Source organism: Maylandia zebra, linkage group LG10, assembly GCF_041146795.1.
Source record: "Maylandia zebra isolate NMK-2024a linkage group LG10, Mzebra_GT3a, whole genome shotgun sequence".
Taxonomy (NCBI): Eukaryota; Metazoa; Chordata; class Actinopteri; order Cichliformes; family Cichlidae; genus Maylandia; species Maylandia zebra.
Window position 1 is genome coordinate 15,072,919 of NC_135176.1, and position 23,308 is coordinate 15,096,226.

The following is a 23,308-nucleotide window of genomic DNA, read 5'->3' on the forward strand; positions in this document are numbered from 1 at the left end:
TTTAGCCATCACGTAGTGAATTTTCACTACATGTGTATGAAAAGACCACATGTGTGAGATAAAAAGAAAAAAAAGTTACAACCACTTCCACCTAAAACTGCCAACAGAGTCATTTTGACCCCCATAGAAATCAGTGTAAAAACGCTACGCTACACATTAGCACCATGCTTGGTTTCCTGGCAACACGTACATTTTGATAGAAAGGCTAAATATGACTGATATATAAATATTTAGGAGACTGTAGTTAGATAAAAGATGATTAATTACTGCAGAATTGAACAGATCAGGGCCTAAAAAAAAAAAAAAGATGAGCTGAGCTGAGCAGAGAATCCAGAGGGTGGAGAACTAAATCGAGCAAATAAACAGTGAAATCCAGAGCAGAGCGGTCAAAATAGGGTTTTAAGCAGAGCAGGACTGCAGACTAAAGAGCAGTGTGGGGTTAACTATTTTACCTTTACAGCATGTAATGAAATAGCCAAAATCATTTATAAAACTAGTAACATCCCAAAACCAAAAACTTAATATTAAACATGTGTTTTGTCAAGTCTTGCTTAGAATTAGAAAAATTAGATGAAAACCAGTAGCCCATTGCTGCTGTTGTTGGAGGATGGAGTCAAAATGACCTCCCGTAGTGTTTCTAGTGTTATTTTCTGACTGGTGATCACATTTATCGACAGATGTTGCTAAAGCATATAGATCATCATATAGCCAACATGCATGTGATCTGCGAGACAAACTGCATAATTTAGGCTTGCTGCGGGAACCAGATACCAATACCAGTCCCGAGTATTGCTTGATGCTGGCCAGGAGGGAATGTGTTATGCACAGTGTGCGGGCGGGAGGGATAGGCGCTAGGGTATAAACAAACCCTAGCCAGCTGCCTTTCATGTTAATCCTGCTTCCTAGTGGTCGCTTGCCAGGGCCGTTGAGTGCCGTCGCCATCGTTGTGTTTACTGTTTCATTCATTGACTTCCTGCCCTTCAACATGACTGACAAGAGGTCAGAATCATAGATGGTATAAAAGAAAAATACGAGCTCTGGGTAGCACTAAATCTTCTTGCTCTCGTGATGGACTGAGGGCAGACTGGATGGTTCATTGACTCACTATCTCATCTTGGGGTACAAAATGGCGTTACGTAAGGGCATGGGCTGGCAGTTAGTGGTTAGCGTGTAACTTTGGTAGATATCAGTCAATCTGTACATTTGACATGAAGTCATGGCTATTAAATCACTGTACTGATCAATTATTTATTCGGATAATGATTAATTTATTTTCTTAATGTTTGAAGCCGTTTGTAGGTCGTTGTCTTACATCTTTTATCTTTAATATCCCTAATTTGATTTGCACAGTGAATATGCTCCATCGCTTTATTATTATTCCCATATATAATATAGTAGACAGCAGGAGCATTGCAGTGCCTGTGTAAAATATAGTTAATTGCCACAGCTGCAAACTAATAATGATGTGATATACAGTGAACACTTTGCAGTTGAGAATCTCCAAGGAGGCCTTGTTATTAAAGCACAGATGCAATGTACAGCCACAAGACAAGAGCAGAGAACTCCCATGAGGTAGTCGGCAGAGAGCGAGCGAGCAGGGAGCTGTTTCAAAGCAACAAATTGTGATGTTTATAGAAATAATTTTGATTTTATGTGTGCTTTCGTTGATGGAGCTCAGCCACAGAAAAGAAGAGATAAGAGGAGACGGAACAGGAAGGCAGAAAGGTGTATTGAAATGCTTTAATGTTATGACTAATTCAGGAGTTACTGCTATCTATAGACAGGTGTTTCTGTGCAGGTGTATTAATATTCTATATTTTTTGATGCACACACAAGGAGTGCTTGCTACCTTTGTTCGCCTTTCTGCTCTGTCTGTTTTCTGTGATCCCAACAGCAAACTAAATGTTTGTGTTTGGAAACCATTTGTAGTGAGACGTTTCCTTGACGGGGGAAATCATTTCTGAGATTAAAGAGTTTTTGTTGTTTTTGTTTATCTCATCAGTGTGTACTGCTCACAAAGAAATCCCTTCTTCCAGCAGACTTAATTGAAATTTCATAATTTCCGAAATACACTTCCATAGGTCCATAATTAATAAGCAGTCACCCAATATCAAGTGTTGTACTTCAAGACCATTTGGTTAATGAGCTTTAGCTTAGTTATTCGGAAATTTGGTCACGTGTAATTGAGTACAGTAAAGACTGGATTGGATTTTTGTCTGCTGTATTTTTGCCGAGAAGAATCCATTAAAATATACGAAATCACTCCTGATACCAATCTGAACTAATGATAAAATTAATACACGGTTTCATGCGTAGGCGTTAGCTGAATCAAGAGGGTATCTACCGATACTCTTCTTTGTTCCATCCACTGCGGCTTAGCGAGTAAACACTCGCAGTTAAAAGCCCTGTAGCCTTGGAAGATATCCACTTGACTAATTCAGTCTGCTGGAGTCAGTTAGTAGCTGCGTCTGAACTTTCCCTCAGCACATCTGTCAGTGTTGTTCACCGTCACTTGCATTAATATCCATTTAGGTTTTGCTGCACCCAGTATGGAAAGAATGAATAATTACAGTGAACAATACATGGCAGCTCTGCCGTGTACATTAGCCTACATGTGAACATGTCAGTTATATTTTAGCTGAGTATATAATAACAGGCAGATATAATTTTCTAACTTCTCAACACAGTTACAGTGAAAGACTACAGGTTAAATTGCTGTTTTCACATGAGATGACTTATCTGGTAATTAAGCATGACTTTGTCGTATTTGAATAGAATGAAGATGCCATCTATTGCTTTGCTAAAATATGATTTTCTTTCATAAATCTACATTTTTGTTGTTATTTAGCTATAACGAAAGTCCCCCACATTTTTCTGATGACATTTGGTGACATTTGTACTCACCACACTATTAAATGTGATGCAGCGATCGACCAAAGACCGGTATTTAGACTTCTAAAACTGGGAACAAGAAGTGCATGAGGCTTAAGCCTCTTGAGTATACTTTTAAAGAGGTGTCCTGGCTTATACAGCACAGTGAAATTTGAAAAGAGGCCTGATATGAAATGGGGTCTCCGAACATGTGGACTGACCACACCGTGGCTTGGCTGCTCTTTGTTTGCTTTCACAAGAGTAAACAGAGCTAGGAATCATGAAGGCTTGTATGATATAATCAACTGCAGCATTATGGTCCTCCAACAAATACCAGCAGTGTTTGATTTTGGCTGAGTATGTGGTGAAGTGCTAGTTTGGAACTCCTTATAGGCAAGTAGACTATCTGCACAAGTACTGCACTATATGTTGTAGGGCTGATAGAATTTATTACCATATGCCCTCATAATGCTATGTTGTTTTTCATAACAAAGGCGTAACATCCGATGGGGCAGTTGGGACAATACCCCGAGGCCCAGAGGATGTGAGGTGGGGGCTAGTTGGCATAGTTACCAGATAATTAGTCCTGCTAATATTTTAAATTCACAATTTTATCTTTTGGACCGAAGCTCGTTTATGCAGTATACATTTTCTTTATTAATTGAATTTTAGCTCTGCAAATATTTACTCTCCACTGATTAAAACAGAAACCTTTTCTAAATGCATTTTGATGGCACAGAGGCATGCTGGGAAATCTTTGATTATTTTATGTTTGTTTGCTTTTTTCTGGCCTTTCTCTCTGTCATTTGTGGTTGATGCAGGCGAACCTGTTTACATCTCCTGTGATGCTGTTGTAAATTATGTTTAGCAGGACTTTTTTTTTTTTTTAAAGTACGGTTGAAAAGAGGAAGGAGAGAACAGGATGAGTATACCTGCAGGACTCTGGGTTTAAGCAGTGTTGTCAGTGAGCGCAAGGTCCGAAAGATAAAGTTGGGACGGTGAGTAGTTTGCGTTTTTATAGAGCACTGAAACATTGTTCTCATTTATAGGCTGGAAATATACAAATAATACTGTAATATGTGTGCATGATGTATCTAGAAGCTGGACCATAGGAAACGATTGTGAATGAGGAGTCCTATAAATAAGTCTGTGACGATCTGTGGGTAATGGGTTTCTCTCGTTTGTTCCATGCTTACACACATTACAGATGTTTTTATATGATTTTCGCGAGGCTGAATCTGTTTTGGGCTTTTGGAAGATGGTGCAAGTTTATAGCATGAGCTTATTTAAATGTGTCTGTTCCTTTGAATGCTTTTATCCGTGGTTCTGATCAAAAGCTGGAACCATGTTATTGATATTAGTATTACTGCTACTATACCATGTAATATTTTTTTACACAAATATACATTGTGTGTCTGTGTGTGTGAGAGAGAGAGATCCTGCTTTGGTTGCTGGCAGTAGGAACCTAAAAAAAACACCGTATCTGCCCCGGGGCCCATCGCAGAGTTGTTACGGCTGTGATTCGTAACCTATATTTTGTTTAAGACACAATAAGACACGGGCATAGTAAGCAAGATAGTGGTTTGAAAATGAATCTAGAAGCCCATTACACATCACTGTGAAAAATAACAAAGTCCCCTTGCAAAATTCTGCAAAGAAAAGTAATCTAAGAAGAAGAGACGAATCTACAAGGACACACAAACCTTTTCAGTCTTCTCAAAAGTAATTTGGGAAGAGGAGACTAAGAGGCCAGCTGTGAGTAACATTAACTGAAAGGAAGAAGCCAATAAAACCGCTCTTTGATGTGACTAATGTCACTGACTCATATTCGACTGCAAATCCCTGACATTAATTAAGATTACCTCAGTAAGAAATAATTTTGTTTTAAAATAATTGCTGTCAGAGAACCTGCCCTTTTAATTTAAATTCAAAGCCAGCACAGGATGTTTTTCAGCATTTGGATTAGGCGTTTAATGTTAAGAAAGCATCCAACCAGCAGCTTGATCTGTCAATAGGAAACCTGTATGGTGAGTGCCCATTACGCTGAAGAGTGGAGTCTTTGTAGAAGGTTGACATTGAGGCTACAATTTTGTCTCAAGTGTTTCTCTGAGCTTCTATACTTAAATCTTTGAGCGATTCGGGCATTGAAAACCACCAGTCGTGAAACCAGCTCTTAGGTTTCAGTTGCTGAAACGATCCAACACAAGTTTATTTGTACTTTCTTAAGTAATTCTCATTTCTGCTATGGCCACGTATTACAGTGACTGCACTATCACCTGCCTTTATGTAACTTTGTAACCTGCGGACAGCGCTTGGTTCTCACTTAGATTTTCCACATTTAAACTATGAAAGCTGTGTGGATTATATTAAATGGCTTAAAGTACACAAATGAAAGAATTTAGCAAATTATTGTTGAAATGCCTTTATGCAGTCTGTTAGTTTTTTTTAGAATTTAGGAAAATGTAACAGGTGTCACAAGAGGTGTCATATGTACAGGCTGATCAGCATATGGATTCTGCAATTTAAGCAAGGCAAATGTTGTTTATGTTGTTTATCTCAAGGAGACAAAAATCTTGCTGAGCACAGAGGAAAGACTTCCACAGTAAAGGTTCAAGCAGATATATTTCGTTCTCATGCACCTCTTAGATTCTGCACCAGCTGCTATTTTGTATTAATATCAAGTGTTTGCGATGCATTTTAACTGTGATTATTAAATGGTTGGCTAAATGACAAAAAACAAACTGAACTGTCCAGAATATCATCCTTATCTTTCAAAAACCAAGAAGGTACAGGGACAAAAGATGCTGCTAGTTTCTGGATTTCCATGGTGCAAGAGAAGTTTACATTTGTGAAAGCAAAGCTTTATCAAAATGAGTAGTTCAGGCTATTTAATGGAGATTCATGAGTGGGTTTCTTTAATAAATCTCCCATCTTTGGTTGAAGTTTTTCTCTGCCTATGGCATGATTTTGAAAAATGAAAGGTAGTGTTCGTGCAAGGAAAGAGAGACGTGGAATCTCATCTCTTTATAATAAGGATTGGTACTTCCAGAAAAAAAACCTAAAAACGAACAAATGTTAAATTAGTTAAAAGAACCAAGGCTAAGGGAAGACACCTGATAAAGCAGAACTAATTATGTTAAAAATGCTGCCTGTTTTTAAAAGTGTCTCTGGCTACTGTCTGTCCTCTCATCTTTTCCTTATTGCCTCTGTTCCCAGCTGGCACCACGTATATCTTCGGGAAAGGCGGAGCTCTCATCACATTCACCTGGGCCCCCAATGAGCGCCCGAGCACCCGAGCTGACCGCTTAGCCGTGGGCTTCAGCACTCAGCAGAAGGATGCCATCTTGGTGCGAGTGGAGAGCACCCATGGGCTTGGAGACTATCTTCAGCTGCACATAGTAAGAACGTGAATCTGTGTGGCTTTAAGTCACAAAAAGGGAAGACTGGTATCACACTGCTACGATAGATAAAAAAAAAACACTTAAAGGAGATTAGAATTTAAATATTTCATACATATGACCTGCGGCTCTGAACACTCTGAATACTATGCTCATTCTTTTTCTGGTTTCTAAATATTACAAGTGGAGTTACTTAGACAGAAAATGTAAGAATGATTACCCAGAGAGATTTTAAGATACTTTTCTATTCATTTTATTTCCTTCTCCGAGTGAGTCTGCTCATACCACCTGCATCCTGTATTCATGAGCTTAAAATCATGTTGTGATTATACGAGAGCAGACTTTCTGTGTAGAATAAATTATCCTTAATAGCATTTATGGTCATTCATATTGTGCTATTTAATGTCACACTTTGCAAATATGGTTATAAAGAAGCATTGTGATTGGTTTAGGAGGCGAAAAGGACAACATACTTTGTATGTCATGGAAATCTGGTCTGTGTGAGGTGTGAAGCCTATCAGAACTGTTCAAATTAGTCTACTCTGTCTGCAAACAGAAGAGTGCAACAGCAACTATTTGAATGCCCGAACAACATGTACATACATAGTTAGAAACAAATGAAACCATGAAATGAACGTCACTACACTGAAATGTGAACTTTTTATTCAAAAGTTTTAAAAAAAATGCTGCTGTGGCTTCTTAAGTGTTAACCTTTATTATTCAGGCCAGGTCTGCATGTTGAGGAGGCAGAGAAAGAGCCGTCAGGATAACATCACATGACCTTTCTGCAAAATGATTCACAACATTTGGATATCTGTTGGCACTGCACATATGCACAGAGCTTTTTTGGAGGGTGTAGATTACAGTAACTATGATGTCATCATGTGCTTCAGAGCGGCTGCAGCTACTTCTCAAATGCTCACCAGCTTCCGACAACAAGGCAGCCATGTAACTCAGGGGTTCTTAAAGGGAAACCCTAACAAGAGATTTCAGCTTCCCTCACGAGTTGCCACAGAGCGTGTTATTCTATCGATAAACTGGTAAGCCGTTCCTGATGCTGATTGCAGTACTTTCAACCTTTATGTATGTGAACAGTACGTGGTTGCTGTCGTACTGGCAGCATTTCCATGAGCAGTTAAATAAATATAGACAGCACAGAAATAGTTACAGCTACAAAAAGGGGAAGAAAAAGACGGCTAAGGTGCCAAAGTTTTATTTTAGTAAACTTGTAAGTCACATATCATCATTTCTCTCCAGATAAGCTGATGAAGGCCCAAAAAAACAGGAAGCAAACTCACATTTGCTGGTGGAGTTCTAATGCTCTAATCTTAATTAAATGAAATGGATATAACTAAACCTCTCGGCCTATTTTTAAATGACGTTTTAACTAGACTTTGTCCTTATTCTAACTTGGCGCAGAAGCATCACAGCTTGTGTGATTCACCGATTAGTGGCATCTGAGTCCAAATATTGGAATAAAATAGGAATTAATAAATCACACAAGTACAAGAAGGAGAAGAGGCGCACGCACGTCAGCAGACTACGAGATATTTTCTGGTGATGAACACGTGTGTGGATATGTGTTTGCGTGCCTGTGTGTGTGTGGTCGTTGAAGCCAAGTGGCGCCTCAGCATCTGCCTGCAATGGTGCCTTTTTCTGGAGGGAAATCAGGCTTTTTAGTATGGAGCCACAGGACAGGTGTGCCGTGATGAAAACCAGAAGGGAGATCTGTCAAACGTCTGTGAATGGTGTAATAATTAAAATCACATCTGTTGACAAAACTCGTAACTCGAAGTCGCTATCTTATTAGCAGACACTTTTGTGGTAAACACTAAAAGGAAAAAAAGCCTTTATAAGATTACAAATCTGACCTTTGAAAGCAAAACTTTGGCTCCTCTTATTTTTAATTATTATTTCTCATTTGAATTGGATTCATTCTGATTAGGAAGCTTTGAGGTCAGCTGTCTGGTGTTTGCATGTGTGGATGCACACGCACTTAGTGTCATATCCACTAAAGTAATGAATATGTCCTCAGTGGCTAATCTAATCTGTGGCACGTGTCTGATCAGCTCCCTGAAGACAGCTAGTGTCCGTTCCAGGGGACCAGTTCAGCTCAGAAGCTGCCGTTTTGGGCATGCATAACCACACAGTTACATTACTGTTTTGGGCATTGGCAGAAGCAAAGACGAATGGACCCCATGTGCAGAAAGAACCCAGCCTGAAAACAATCTGATTGAATTGTTTATATTCCAAAAAACAAAAACAAATAAGTCTTCTGATGAAAAAGTTTTTATGACCCTTCTGAAACCAGTTGTGAATTACGTGTGCGCCTCTTTTATTCATATCATTTTTATTCTAAAAGGAATTTGAATTGTAATATCAGTCTCTGTATTAAAGTACCTGCTGTTAAGTGTGGAAAAGTACTTTCTACCTGATTTATTGGACTCATTTGATCTAATATTGAACTTTTTGGTGCAGATACAACGCACAGAAGCAGGTAAAAGACTAGAATAAAAAACATCATGCACAAAATCTGTTGTTGGATGAACACAATTTAACCACGTGATTTAACCAAGTAAAATAACCAATTTTTGAACATGTCAAAGTATAGTATAGTATACTTACATTGACTTGAAGTGATTTATTTATGTAGAGCGAAATTTGGCAACTAACCACTCTGACTAGATTGTATCATGTCATCTCAACAAGAACAAATTAAGCTGCTGAATTTCATGCAGATGCTACTTGATTTAATTGCGTTCACCATAGAAACATGAAATTATTTAGTTCAAATTAAAAGTTTGAATCTTGTACATGTAACAACCACCCAATTTCAATTTTTTGAGTGTGCTTGTCAGCATCTCCTCATTTTCCACACCACATTGACTCTGTCTCTTAATCTTAACTCTGAGTGCAGGGCAAGGGGAAAGAAGGGGGGCATCACATTCGTCCTACCAAACCAAATACATATTTTTGTTTTAACGGATATTCTGCTAATTGTAATTTGCACATATATCACATTATACTGAAAAAACAGATAAAAACTGTAGTGTTGAACATTTAAGCAAAAGTGTTTTTCCTCCACATGTCATTTACTTGACATATTTTGGTCCAAAAATCCTGCCCTGGATGTTTGTTTTTTTTAAATCGTCTCATTTAAATTGCATTTCCAGTTTTAAATGTCTGAATCTGACCTTGCCAGCCGTAGACTGTTGCTAGTAAATGCAAGGATTCCTGCCTGCGTGCAAAGTGAGCTGAAAACATTTTTCCTAGCATCTGCCAAGTCCTTGCGCACAGACAGATTGCTGAGTTTGACACCTTATTACTGCTCAGCGGAGGGAAATCCAAAGCAGTTCAGGTGATGTTGAAATCTTTTTTTAGTTTCCCAACAATTTCACACCTTCTTGTTTTGTAGAGACATAAGTTGTGATTTGTTTTAATGTATTCTGCTTTAGTGTTAATTCTTCTTTTTATCTCATTCTGTCTCCACGCTGGAATTTGCCCTCTGCAGAAGAGGACGACTGAGAGCAAAGCTGGCTTGAATAACAGTTGAAAATAGTAAAGGAAACAAATGATATGAGCTTTTTATGGTTTCGATTTTCTTCAGATTTCACCCCTTTCATTCAAAACTACCACTGTGATGAATAATTACAGTGGGATTTCAGAGCTGCTGAAGATTGCTGTAATAAACTGGTCACATGGTTAGCTCAAAAATATGACTTTGAACACGGTACATGCACCAGCTTAAAAGACCAATTATTCTGCACAAAAGCAGCAAACCATCACCGTATTCAGTTGAGAGCACATCAGAGTGGCTAATGCTATTTTCAAATGGTCATGTTTTTAATGAGTGACTAAAAGATGAAACAAAACAGAACATACACTGTGCAAAATGGAGACTATTAGAATTGTTAAAGCAGTGCTTCAAGAGCAAAAGATCAACTTACTGGATGAGATTTGGGTGGACCTCAGTGATTCCTTAATCTCACTCCTCTCCCCAATATTATTAAGGTGATAAGCCATTTAGCTATATAGCCAGAATATATTTTACAGTAATAATTACACATTTTTATGCAGAACTTATTTTAGTTGGGAATCAGTGTCTTTCATAATCTTTTAAATTTTATAGCTCAGTTTCCTTCATTTAAGATGTGTCGTTTCCATCAGAAATTAATGGAAACCTTACCCCTGACCACAGCGACACACCTGATTGAAGCACATTTTATCATTTCTATATTTCTGAGAAAGATTTGAAGACTCTAAAATCCCAACAGTATTGTCGCAGGCTCCCACCCACCTCTAAAAAGTCTCTAGTAGAGAGTATAGTAAAGCAAGCCAATTCAGAGACAAACATTTGGCTGGTGACAAACCGAGACAGACAGAAATGCTGGTGGTGTTAAAAGAATCATGATCGGTCCACTCTGTGCTCTGTTTAAAAATATATCAGGCAGCGGCGATGTATTATCACAGAAGAACTGTTAGTATTGTAACTCTTTTAATTCATTTTGTCACGTCATCATTTCATCTGAAGAAGCTGCAAATTCTTGAAATCACATATCCTTATAAAAATCAGTACTTTTTCCCTCATGTGAATTATAGTCAGTAGCAGGTTAGATGAGATACAGGAATGAAAAATCTTTGGGAGAAAAGTAAGAGTCCATCAGAGCGGGTGTCGAAACAGTTTAGTGAGTGTGCAAGAAAATGCACTTCATACAGTTACATGGGCATTAAAAACCACTTTGCAGTTAAGGAAGTGATGTCACAGTCACAGTCAACGAGTTAATGTCAGTCAGATAAAATAACCACAACCATAATAATATATAACTTTAAGCCTTTATATAAACTCAATGCAGTTATCATAATGCTGTGTTTATAGTGGCCAGTTATCCATTCCTTATTTATTCCACAATCATTCAAAAATCTGGCACTCTGCACCCTTGCACATATAAATCTTGAAATATGCTATATTCATGTTGCCGTCTGTATTATCTGTTTGTCTATTCTGTTAAGTACACTGAGAGGAATGAAAAATGCTTTTCCAGGCTGCAGATAAGTTTATTTGTGCTAAAAGTTTTGTATTATGGGGTTCTATAAGGGTCGACTCACAAAATGCTTGTTTCAGCACCACATTGCCTTCAATTTTGTATTTTATCTGGAAAATGCTTTGCCCTGCACACTGAAAAAATGATGCTAAAGGGCAGTGAGTAAAAATGTGATGGGTCATGACCAAGCATCAGTATGTGATAAGTTGGGAGTGAGAATGTGTTGACTAGAATGGCCAAGCTTTTGTTTACAAAAACCGGGGTGCATTAGTGTTGCTTTGCCAACTGTCAAAAGGTGCTTCAGGGCTATTTTGCAATCACTCTCTAAGACTGAGTAAGCAAAATAGGAGCAGCACTTTTTGAAGCCATAAGGACCCCCAGGCAGACTCTCCTGGCCCTGGAGATTTTAATTGTTGTCCAGAGGACACGAGTTGAAATTTGACCTGAGGTCGCACTACCCTGTAGCTGCCTAATGACTACTCATCAGTTTGCATCATCGGAAGAATATTTAAACTACCGACATCCAAAGTTGTCCATTTAGGTTACAGATAAGTATACAAAGAAAATATAAAGGATAACACTGACAATAAAAAATATAAGGAATTTATAGTAAGTGCGTATCAAAAGGCATTTAAAGGATTTCTCATTTGCCAAAGTGTGTCTTTGTTCTTGAAGGGGTGTACATGTTCTGTGACATTTGTGTGACTTTAACTGTCCAGCTTTTGTTCAGGGATCATAATTCAATTCAATTGCACATATTCACCTGTTCATGAGTTCATGATGGCTTTCAGGTGATTTTAGAAAGCATAAAAAGATAACAATCCTTAAAACTTCTGTACTTAACACCAGCCATGTCAGCAAGAATAATTATTTCAAATTCAAAAGGTTTCTCGAATGGTTTTACATGTGATTAGAGGGTAAGAGCAAAGCACCGAGACAGGTTTTACATCACACCATCAAGGAAGGAAAAGAAGTCTACGTATTTGAATTTTTAGCCTTTGAGTCAGTAATGCAGTACTGGAGGTAGAAGAAAATGGGGAACAATCAGTTATATGAAATGGTGCATGTCAAGGAATAAGCTGTGCAGCTCATTTCTGACAGTAGAGGCAGGGAATCCAATTGCAATGCAAGGCCCACTGTTGAACATATTTACATAATGGCTGTAAGGCCAGTAGATATCGTGCACATCATAGCATGGAAGGCCAGCAGTTTGCAAGATTTTATTCAAATAAAACACAACTCCAGTCATTTTCACTCTTTACCTCGTCTTTCCTCGCTGGTTCAAGGTCTGATACGGTGTAACCAGCTGCAGGAGTCGAGATTGTTTGAATAAGAACCTTCAGATTCTTTTGTCCTTGACTGTAAACATTTGAGATACACATGTTATGGAGTGGGATAAAAGTAGAATATTACTGCATGTGTTATACATATCATAATATCACATTGCATAATCTCTGGTCTACAATGAAATAAGTATGGTCTTTTGATTTATTTCTCCACCTTTTCTACTTACTTACTTACTTCTGTATTAAACCAGCATTAAAGGTTAATGCTATAAGTCGAGGGAAAGTGGCCCCGCAGCTTTATGTGTTGTTTCTCACTATGTCTATTATAACCACCTTAGCACTTTGTCCTTGGCTTGCATTTAAAATGACTGCGAGGCAGTGAACGTACAAGGGCCGGACAGGCACAGAGACCCCACAGAGTTTGCTTCCAATGTTTCTTATTAGTACCAAACAAAGGCTAGTTTGAGAAGCAGATTTGACCTTTGAGGAAGGTTGGCAGGAGTAGGTAGAGGCTGACAGGGTGAGAAGTTGGTCAACCAAAAGAGAAACAGCAGGATTCTGTCAAGAGTGATCCACATCAGGAAAGTGGAGCTGGCTGCTGAGGGGAAATGGCACTGAACCCTAAAGAAAGAACTAAACATACTGCCCATGTCACAAAGGATATGGGTTTCCGTTTAAACAAGGTTACTGGCCTGACAAGCAGATAGATTAAACTTGTCAAGCCATTGTCTCTTTAGTCAGAAAAGTGTGAAAAATATTATAAAAAGATAAACATCACCAATTTAATTAAAACAGTTCTTTTGATGTACAAAGCAAATATCAATATTAAATATAATTTAATAATACACGCCAAACGGCACGCAATCTGCTAAGCTGTAAAATAAATGCATAAATAAATACTAGCAGTAATTACTATTTTATCATTCACAACTGACACTGTATTGTTCAACCTGTGTTATATGCTCTTAATAGTGATATCCAGCAGCAGATTGAAGTGGGGCATAATGCCCCCCAGGGCAAATGCCCTAAGGCTCAAAGGCCCCGAGAAGCAGAGGAATACCTCTAAGTAGGGTTAGCCCTTACTTTCATTTATTTTTAAGTGATTGCTCAACATGTTTCACTATCTTGGACTTTCCCCAAACCCATTTGTGGCAATGCTCGCTTTTCCTACCGCATCTGTCATTTGCCTAATGAGTCACGTTCATTCTTGTTTTTGTGCAGGATCAAGGAAACATTGGTGTCATCTTCAATGTGGGGACAGATGACATCACTATTGATGAGCCTGCTGTCATAGTAAATGATGGCAAGTACCATGTTGTACGCTTCACACGCAGTGGTGGCAATGCCACTCTCCAGGTGGACAACCATCCAGTCATTGAGCGTTATCCACCAGGTAAGGTTAACAGGACAAACTTTGGAGTTATTACACGCATAGTAAGACAGCATGAAACTTCTGGATCAGAGAGAAAGGGTTGCATGTCTGCCTATTTCTGCCTTGGCAGTTTGCCCAGTGAATAATTTTAATTCAGTGTTCCTGCGTGGTTATTTGATCAGTTTATAAGAGATCTATTAAAGTTGCCTCATGCAACTAAAAATTACGTGTTTGTGTAAAAATATAATAGTTTGAAATGAGTAAATCTCCTTAAAGCTGCCTTTTTGAGTTTAGCAATTCAGGTATTTTCATCAGCTGCTGCCGTATTTGCATTTAGTTTGGTAGAGAGGTGGGAAGATGTGAAGTTGTGGCTCAGGTGGGATTCTCTAGACTTTTCTAAATGGTGTAATATTTAAGCCATTCTTGTGCGGCTTAAGTGCTATTTCAGCCCAATATAGCAGTGTTTTAGATGTGAATGTATGAACTGCTAGCCTTAAATTTATATGATAGTGTTGTTTTCAATAAATATTCACTTGACAAATTCTTGCTGACATTCAAAATGTGGCTGTGATCATGCTTGATCATACTTAATCTGTCTGTTGTTAGATACAAAATAGTGTAGATTCACTAAAGGGAGACTGTTATAATGATAAGTTATATAACAGTTTTATTTTATGTGTGGTAACTTATGATAGTGAGTAAAAATCACTCAACTGTGTGCACACAACATATACATGGACCCAAAAAAGAAAAGATACATACATAAAATGATCATAACTGGCTGTGCTTTAACCTGTTCTGAACCAATCTACCAATTAACCTTATTCAGAGCAGGTGCACCAGCTGGCATAGTGGGACACAAACCACATCTTTTCTGTGCCTCCAGCTGGTGTTCAAATCACAGATGCATATAACACGAGGGCACATGCAAGCATGCAATTGGGTAATGAAGATGGTGTGCACCTTTATGTCAGCTCCCACTCAGCAATCAGTGATATTTGAAACATTTCACATGGCAATGCATAGAATAGTTAGAAATAGGGAGTGCACATCACACAAGTTTCTTGTGCCTTAAATAGATATCAAATATCATGGAGTATTTTTTTCTGGCAATTTGTTTGAGAAAAAAAAGGCAAACATATTTTAACATCTTCACTATATTACAGCTTACAGTATAACCAGGCATTTAACTGCCTTTTCATTGTTGTGCTGTAATGGTTTACTTTAGATTCTAATAATTATTCATATTTGTATTAATTACAAATTTGTTGAAAATGTTTGCAAATAATAATCTCAACAGAATGTGAATGGAACAAAATAATGTCACAATAATTTACTATCAGTTTTAGTGACCCTGTGGCTGATGATTGATAGAAATTCCTCGGTGCTAGGTCTAAATAAAAATCTGGGCTCTCCTAATGTCTAGAAACAATTCATACTGTAATTACTGTATGTTGCTTGTTCTTGTTTTATTTTAATTTATTTGTTTTGCATTTGCATGTGTTTAAAGGAGAGCTGAAGTCCTGTCTCACCGGGGAACTGTTTGTGTCTCGTTCAAATAAATGAACAAGACAATGAATGAATGAACACCAAAGAGACTTAAAATTGCAACTCCCATAAGCCTTTGATGTTGACATACTGTCACTGCCTTCTGGGAGCTCGAGTAAAAACACTGCATGTATACCATGCGCTGCATTGGAAAAATGCATTTTGGCACTGAAGTGAGCGAGACTTTGGCTCTCTGTGAATGCAATCAAATTCATATGCTCCTACTCTAACTACATGACTTTTTATCACTGTCTAAATGCAACAGTTTTCCTGATTTGATTGGTTGTTTCTTATGAATGAACGTCTGTTTTATAAAGTACATAAAATTATTCGTCTGTAATTGGTAATTACTGAAGACGATGCTTTGCTTGGAAAAAAAAATAGCTAAATAACACTAACTAGAGTAGCACATTATAAATAGCCTAAACGTTGCTCTAATTAGCATTAACAGTGTTACTCATAATAACTAGATAACACTAAGTAAAGCTCAAGTTTCTTTTAACTCACAGCTGAGTTAAAATTGATAACTTGTTAAAAATGTTAGCCGTTATAACTTTGTTTCTAACCATGTGATGTTTCAGCTTGCAGACTTTAACCTTTAATCTGTCTCTCCAAATTCTTTGAAGGACACTATGATAATGAACGACTGGCTATTGCTAGGCAAAGAATCCCATACAGACTTGGTCGGGTAGTTGACGAGTGGCTACTCGATAAAGGTAAAAAATATAATTGATTAATTAATTAATTAACCCTTGAAATAACTAGTAAATAAACTTCCCCCCCTGAGAGGTGCAGTGCCAGAAGACAAGGGTGACAAAGTGCAGGTTACCCAGACGTATACATTTCCATTTTAATTGGAACTTGTACCGGCTATGAATTTTAATGGCCACAGTATAGCTTTAAGCAGAAGAAAATGAGTGTGGAAGCAAACGGATATGGCGTGCTTGCCATTTCTTTTTGTCATCCTTATACCTTGTGGAGAGGCTGCACCTTAACAAAGATTTTAAACTAAATTAACTAAAAGCGCTTAACCCTTGTCTAACCCTCTATCATCCCTCTTAACCACTGTGTGTAATTAGATACTGTGTGTAATTATTCTACATAAATATCATTAAAATGCTGTGTAACGTTTTCATTAATACCAGTGAAGCTAACACTGGACATAAGCTGACTAGGCTTTGTTCCTAATAACTGAACCATATTTTAAACCACAGCTTCAGGATGTGTTCACCCCAGTGAACCTCTTTCCATTTTTCTTGTTCCCTGTAATCTTGTGCTGCCTTGCATTGTACTACAACGAGCACATCAGACTCCCAAGCTGAATTTTTTTTTTTGCTGCAACAAAACAACCCTGACAGGCTGTTAAAGTAGATCACTGTTTGCAGCCATTAACTTTGCTAATAAGTATTCTCCTGAGTTGGGCCCATTACCGCAGCCCTCCTCCTCAGATGTAACACTGCTTATCAGTAAAGGTGCTGACAGCGGTGCTGTTGAATATCATTGCCCCTTTGAGGAGGTAAAACAATTGGACCGTGGGGGAAACCCACGGAAAAGCATGTGTTAATGGCCTAATGGCTGATGAAGTCAGTGGGAGGAGGGAGTCAAATTTTTATTGTCATTCGGCTTCAAACTGTCTGATGTGTGGCAAGACTGCCATTTTAGTAGTTACCTGTTAAAAGGAGCCATAAGATACAGATCTTCACACCTTCTTTTTTCCCCCTCTAAAGCTAAGAGACAAATATAAATATCATTTTCCCACAGGCAGCTGCTAACTTATTCAGTGACATTTCAAAATCATAAATAAACATCTAAATAGGCTTTAAGCCTCCTCTTCTTGTATGTGCAAAGTCAAAATTATAAACTTGCTGCTAACCAACATTTCCCTTTTTAGAGTTAACATCTAAATAAGCTTTTAAACAAATTAATTACTAAATCCCACCTGGCTCAGATGATGTTCTTGTGCAAAATCTCCCATATGCCGTCTCTGTGTGTGCTCTGCCGTTCTCTCCCCTTTTCCATCATCTCCTTCTCTGTGTTTCTGTCTAACTTTAGGGAGACAGTTGACCATCTTTAACAGCCAGGCAGCCATTAAAATTGGCGGTTCTGACAAAGGGCGACCCTTCCAGGGTCAGATTTCAGGGCTGTATTACAATGGTCTCCAGGTGCTCAAACTGGCAGCGGAAAATGACCCCAGCGTACAGGTGGAGGGGAACCTGCGGCTGGTCGGAGACTCGCTCTCCGTGGTGACCACGGACACCACCTCCGTCACCCCGCTGGCGGTGTCTGATATGTCTACCACGATCATGGAAACGACCACCACGATGGCCACCACCACCACCCGCAGGCAGCGGTCGCCCAGCTTGAGTGAGAGCATCTCAAAGGTCAGCGAGTTTAAAAAGGGGTGCTAATTAGCTGACAACAGGGAGGTAATTAGCTCATAAGGTGAAGGCTGTTGTCTATGTTTCGCAGTAGGAAAAAAGGCCATTTTAAATATGGCTCAATAACAGTGAGTTTTATTTTTTTTAATTAATTAGCTTTGTAGAAATCTGGAGCTGTGCGTGATTCCCAAAATTACAAATTTATATTTCTGTTCAATTATCAGGTTGCTAATATGTCTAAGCATCCTTAACATTCTCAATCAGCTTTAAAAATGCAAAATTGTGATTAATATAAGAACAAAACTGAGTAATACTTTGGCACTGTCTTTATGTGTGTCACCTTATAAAACATAAATGTTTAAACTTGCACAGGTTTACACATTTGGAGCTTATTTAATCCCCCTGTCATGTTTAGCTTATACTGTAGTTTCTGTTCCATTCATCTTGTATTAATGCACATTTTGAAATTTAACTTGCAGTACTAGAATCTAAGATGACAGTCAACACACAATCACAAAACCAGAGAACACTTCAGAATCCCCAGTTCTTCTCTACATTTGACAATGATAAGCTTATTTTTCAGATTTTTCAGATTTTTAGGCCTTAAAGGGGTTTAGGAACATGAACACACTTTTCCCCTGATCATCATGAAAGGAGTTATGAGATGAAATGAACCACATTTAAGTCTCACACCTTGACAAATTTCAGTGTTTCACAGCATCATTAAATTTCTTAGCGCTGCATCAGCTATTACTGAAAGAATTAGGCATATAAAACCTTGTATGGAGTAATAGGTAAGCTAAAATGCTTCATAAATTCATTAAATAACAGGTTTGATCCAGCATGTTTGATTCTGAATTCGCTGCATAACTTACTTTCCATCAAGGTATTAGGATTAGGATAATGATAACATTCTTGCTTAGTGTATTTTTACAATACAGCGGCCACATAAAAACAAAGAATTTGAATGTGATAAATGCTGAAAACCCTTCAAATTGGAGAAATTTCAGTAGTTGGACTTGTCCTGAGGTTTTAAAGAACCCCCACTGCCACTGCCTCTCCTAATAAAACTGCAGAGTGCTCTTTTTGTTCCATTTCTTTTGTCTAGCTATCCTAAAATCCTAAAATGGTCTTCTCTATATTTTCAATTTATCAAAGTAATCCATTAGTGAGCCTTCTAATGCCCACTCTGCCCAGAGCCCACTGTGCATCCTGCATCCTCGTTAAATATATGTGAGAATTTTATATGGGTTTTTTGTGCAAATTTGATATAAAAGAATTGTTTAAAACCCAATTATATAGCATTTATCTCATTGAGAGCCTCCATCGGTGATGTTTTTCCATTGTTTGCACACACATAAAGTCAGCCAATGGGGTAAAGGATAAAAAGCAGCTGCTGATGGGCTCATTTTGAACTTGTAGTCTTACTAGTGTCGCTCCAGGCACAAACACTTAAGCAGTACAGTGCTGCATAGTGCAGATTTTTTTCTCAGACCGGACAGTCAGTGTAAAAAAGAGACTGTCTGTGAGCCTGAATGAAGAAAAATGTTTATTGGGTATTTGTTAAAAAAGAAATTGTATTCCCTGTTTGCTTTCAGCCACAGAACTCTGATGATATTTTGGTGGCATCAGCTGAGTGTCCAAGTGATGATGAGGACCTGGAAGAGTGTGAACCGGGAACAGGTGGGTCAATTGGTCCTTATGAAGCGATGGTACTAGGGTGCTTAGATGAGTAATGTTATTTTTACCCAGGAGTGCAGACAAAATGCAGTGCTTTTAGGCAGCCATCATTGTTCTTAACAAAACAGATCTGTCTTCTCAGTTTCATCCAACTATCTTACACTCACATATTGAGTAATTCTGTCAAATAACTGTCATTATTTGGATAGTTATTACAGACTAGCATTAATTTGTTCTCTACCCTGTATTTGTAGCTCACAAAAGTGAATCAAAGACAATCTTTGTGAAGTGTACTTCAGGCATTAAGAGAGTCTGATCGAGTTTGTGACAGAAACAAGCTGTAGAACTTGAGAGTCTGGCCTTATTGTGGGTGCCTTAATTATTAATATGACCTTATCAGAATTGTTTGTTGTTGTCTGGCCCGGCAAAGTGTGACTGAAATAATAATGAAAGAGAACCTATTGGCTGTAAATGTCTGTAGATGTATGTATCTGTAACATCTGTAACTCTGCAGAATGTTATAATCGTATATACAAATACACACACACACAGGAAAATATATTGTTGAATTGTTGAGGCATCTAGTAGTAGTGGTTAAAGGTACATCTGTAAGATAGCAAGTGCTTTCAGAAAATCATACTATTTTGTGTGTGATTCATTCATACAATAACCTTTCTGCTCTCTTATCATTCCTCAACCTCTGCCTACAGATGTGCATATCGCAGCATGGCCATTTAAAACTTAATGTTCTTGTGTTTATTATGTGCTCTTCATTCAGCTGCCGCCTCTCACGGGTCATCTTGTATGTTTGTTTCTGCATGTGAGCTCTTTTTTACGCATTTGCTGTATTGCATTATTAAACATTCTTAATCTGCACACCCACACACATATGCATACCTTCCAGACAGCATTATGATGCTTTCGGTTTGCTTTTCTCCTCAGTTGCCAAGCGCTGATGTAAATACCCATGTATTATAGAAATGCAATTACTATAAATAAAATCACTGATAAGCCATCTAATATTAAATTCTTCATTAATAATGTACATAATGAGCAGATTGTGCTTCCGTTCTGATGAGCACAACTGCTCAGCCAGAATTTCAGTGTTAATTCTGCTCTAATTTAGGATCCCCTACCTTTTCTGTTTTCTTTCTAGGAGGTGAATTAGTGTTGCCTATTATAACAGTGGATTCCCTTGAGCCCCCATCCATCGCCACCCGTTACCCCGTCATCCCTCCTCCTCCTACTCTCCTTTCCCCACTTGAAACCACCAAAGAGTCCCTGATACTCCCTCCCCACCCTTCCTGCCCCCCGGACCAGGAGGACTGTGGTGACCCTGTGGAGGTCTCAGCCTTCGGCTCTGGGGAGATGACGGAATCCGATGACGAGGACTTTTACAATAAAAACTCCCCCTTGGTCACTGACAGGACAGTCCTTCCTCCACCCCCTGCCGCTGGTGATGGTGGAGTCCAGAAACCCCGCCCCTTACCTCCTTTTGTTCCCACCACCAACCCTGACCAGCTCCACATTCCTGCAGGCAAAATGAACACCCGTGACCAGGTGCTTCTGCCCCCTGTTCCTCCATCCTCCCGAAACACACCAGGACTAACTTACCCCCCCAATTTTCCCCATGTGCCCACAGCCAACCCCACAGCCTCTGATGATAAGAGCCTGCCTGGTGCCGTGGAGGTGATAAGGGAGTCCAGTAGCACCACGGGGATGGTGGTTGGTATCGTGGCTGCTGCTGCTCTCTGCATTCTTATCCTCCTCTATGCCATGTACAAGTACCGGAACCGGGATGAGGGCTCCTACCAGACAGACCAGAGCCACAATTTTGCCAACAATTCCACTGCGGAGGGCAACGGAGCAGTGGTCAAAGACAAAAACACAGCGACAGCCTCTGTGGCAAAGGCCATCACAAAGGGTAAAAAGAACAAAGACAAAGAATACTACGTCTGAAATCACAGGAGAGTAGGCAAGTGTGGACTGAGACAAGAGGATGAGAGAGGATGCTTTCCTTTCGCGCCCCAATATTGTCAGGTCGACTATCAGAAAAATTCCACAAAAGAAAAAAAACAAAAGAAACAACAACTGCGCAAAGCAATTGTGTCCTGCTTTTACATTTTTCTCAAAAGTCAAGGTTGCCCAGTTCCTATTAATGATAAATTCTTATCTACGGCACAAGATCTGACTCATCCTCTGTATCACAATGTGCACTCAGTCTGCATTCACCAATTCCTTATTAGTGTATCATTTTTTTATGTTTTTAACAAGCTCGAAGGAGGCATATCCACTTTGGCTTTGTATATAGCATGGATATGGCACCGTGAAGAAAGTGCTGAAAAACATCTGGTTTCTTTGTACTTCTTTGTAATGCCCTATCTCAAGTCTCAATGTCCCCATTATGATGTATGAGGCTGAACAGCCCAGCTATTGAATTTTGATGGTAGATGAACAGAGAGCACAACAGTCATCCTGGCTACACTCGAACAGAAGGCCTTCATTTGGATAAGACATCATGTCTGCAGTCTACATGTTATTTCATGTGATTTTAAAACTCCCCACTCACTCTGCCTCTATCCACAAGAGATGGTACCGTGTTGCTGATGGCTTATCGTAAAGTAAATGAAGCAAGATATTTAGCCCTCCTGGTGAAAAAAGGAATTTTCAAATCCTTCTCCATATTCTGGCCAGTGAACCTTACAGTATGATGGCTCAGAAAGAGAATTAATATCAGATATTGCAGTCAATGTGCCATGCCATTCCAGGTAGGGATGATTGTGAGCCAGTCATTCTACACCAGTGAAGGTATTTATCCGTGAACACTGCTTGTATGTACATATAGTGGTTAGCAGATTGAAAAAGCATCGTGTACGTAGGGAAGGTATAAAGAAGAATAATCATGCGAGATGCTATGCTTGGCTCGCCCCCGCAACACAGCTTTTCATGACAACTTCAAAACTGTTTCAGCCCGAACTTTACAGGAATTTTCAAGAGCTCAGAATCACATTTGAGAGTGTTTTCTGATTGCTTCTTGGAAAGAGGAAACCAACACACCTCACCAGATGCTGGCTCGCTCATAATGTTTTCTTTCTTCTAAACTGTCTTGGGATAATTCAGAAGCACACAGAAAATGTAAACATATCTTTGAAGCATAGATATTCCTTGTAAAGCAGCCAAACATGTATTGTTTTGTTTTTTTCTATCGGTTATTAAATGACTATTCTACGAGATGAATAATTGAAGATTTGTGAATTGTATTGATATTTCTCTGATATTTCAATGTATCTTGTTACCACTCCTCTTAACACGTTATATTTTAGATTGCCTTTTACTCAAATCCGGACTAAAAGCACACTTTTTCCTCTGATAGCTGCAAATATCTTTTGGGTTTTTTGGGGGGGGGTTATTTACGGTACAGATTATGCAGAGAAAACACAAGGGTGGAACAAACAAATGTTTTGTTTTGTTGCATTGTGCATTTTATATGTGCTAAATCTGTTACTCAATGGATCTGATAATATAAAGCCATTTTCTCTGTTGAGTTATTTATTCATGCTCTGTGATTTCGTTCTTTTTTTTATGAAAGTGCCATTCGACATGAGCTGCTCAGTGCTCAGAAAATATACCATTCCTCACTCATTGCTATTGTATAGTGTTCATGTGAAATGGATCTTAATATGTGTACAGAACGTGGATAAAGATGAAAATACACTTGATTATATACTTTGTA

The 23,308-nt window shown here is 38.7% G+C and overlaps 1 protein-coding gene across 14 annotated transcripts in view; it reads left to right on the forward strand.

Moving 5' to 3' along the window:
- nrxn2a (neurexin 2a) overlaps positions 1 to 23,308 on the forward strand; it is a 129,577-nt gene extending 106,269 nt beyond the window's left edge. For 7 of the 14 annotated variants that reach the window (XM_024803949.2, XM_024803951.2, XM_024803957.2 and 4 more), the window contains 6 exons: positions 6,088 to 6,269; positions 13,819 to 13,990; positions 16,144 to 16,233; positions 17,570 to 17,898; positions 19,494 to 19,578; positions 20,732 to 23,308. In XM_024803949.2, coding sequence (XP_024659717.1) covers positions 6,088 to 6,269; positions 13,819 to 13,990; positions 16,144 to 16,233; positions 17,570 to 17,898; positions 19,494 to 19,578; positions 20,732 to 21,534 — 1,661 coding nt within the window. In that variant the 3' untranslated portion in view covers positions 21,535 to 23,308. The remainder of the gene's footprint in view (positions 1 to 6,087; positions 6,270 to 13,818; positions 13,991 to 16,143; positions 16,234 to 17,569; positions 17,899 to 19,493; positions 19,579 to 20,731) is intronic. The other 7 variants (XM_024803954.2, XM_024803955.2, XM_024803956.2 and 4 more) reach the window with 3 other exon arrangements.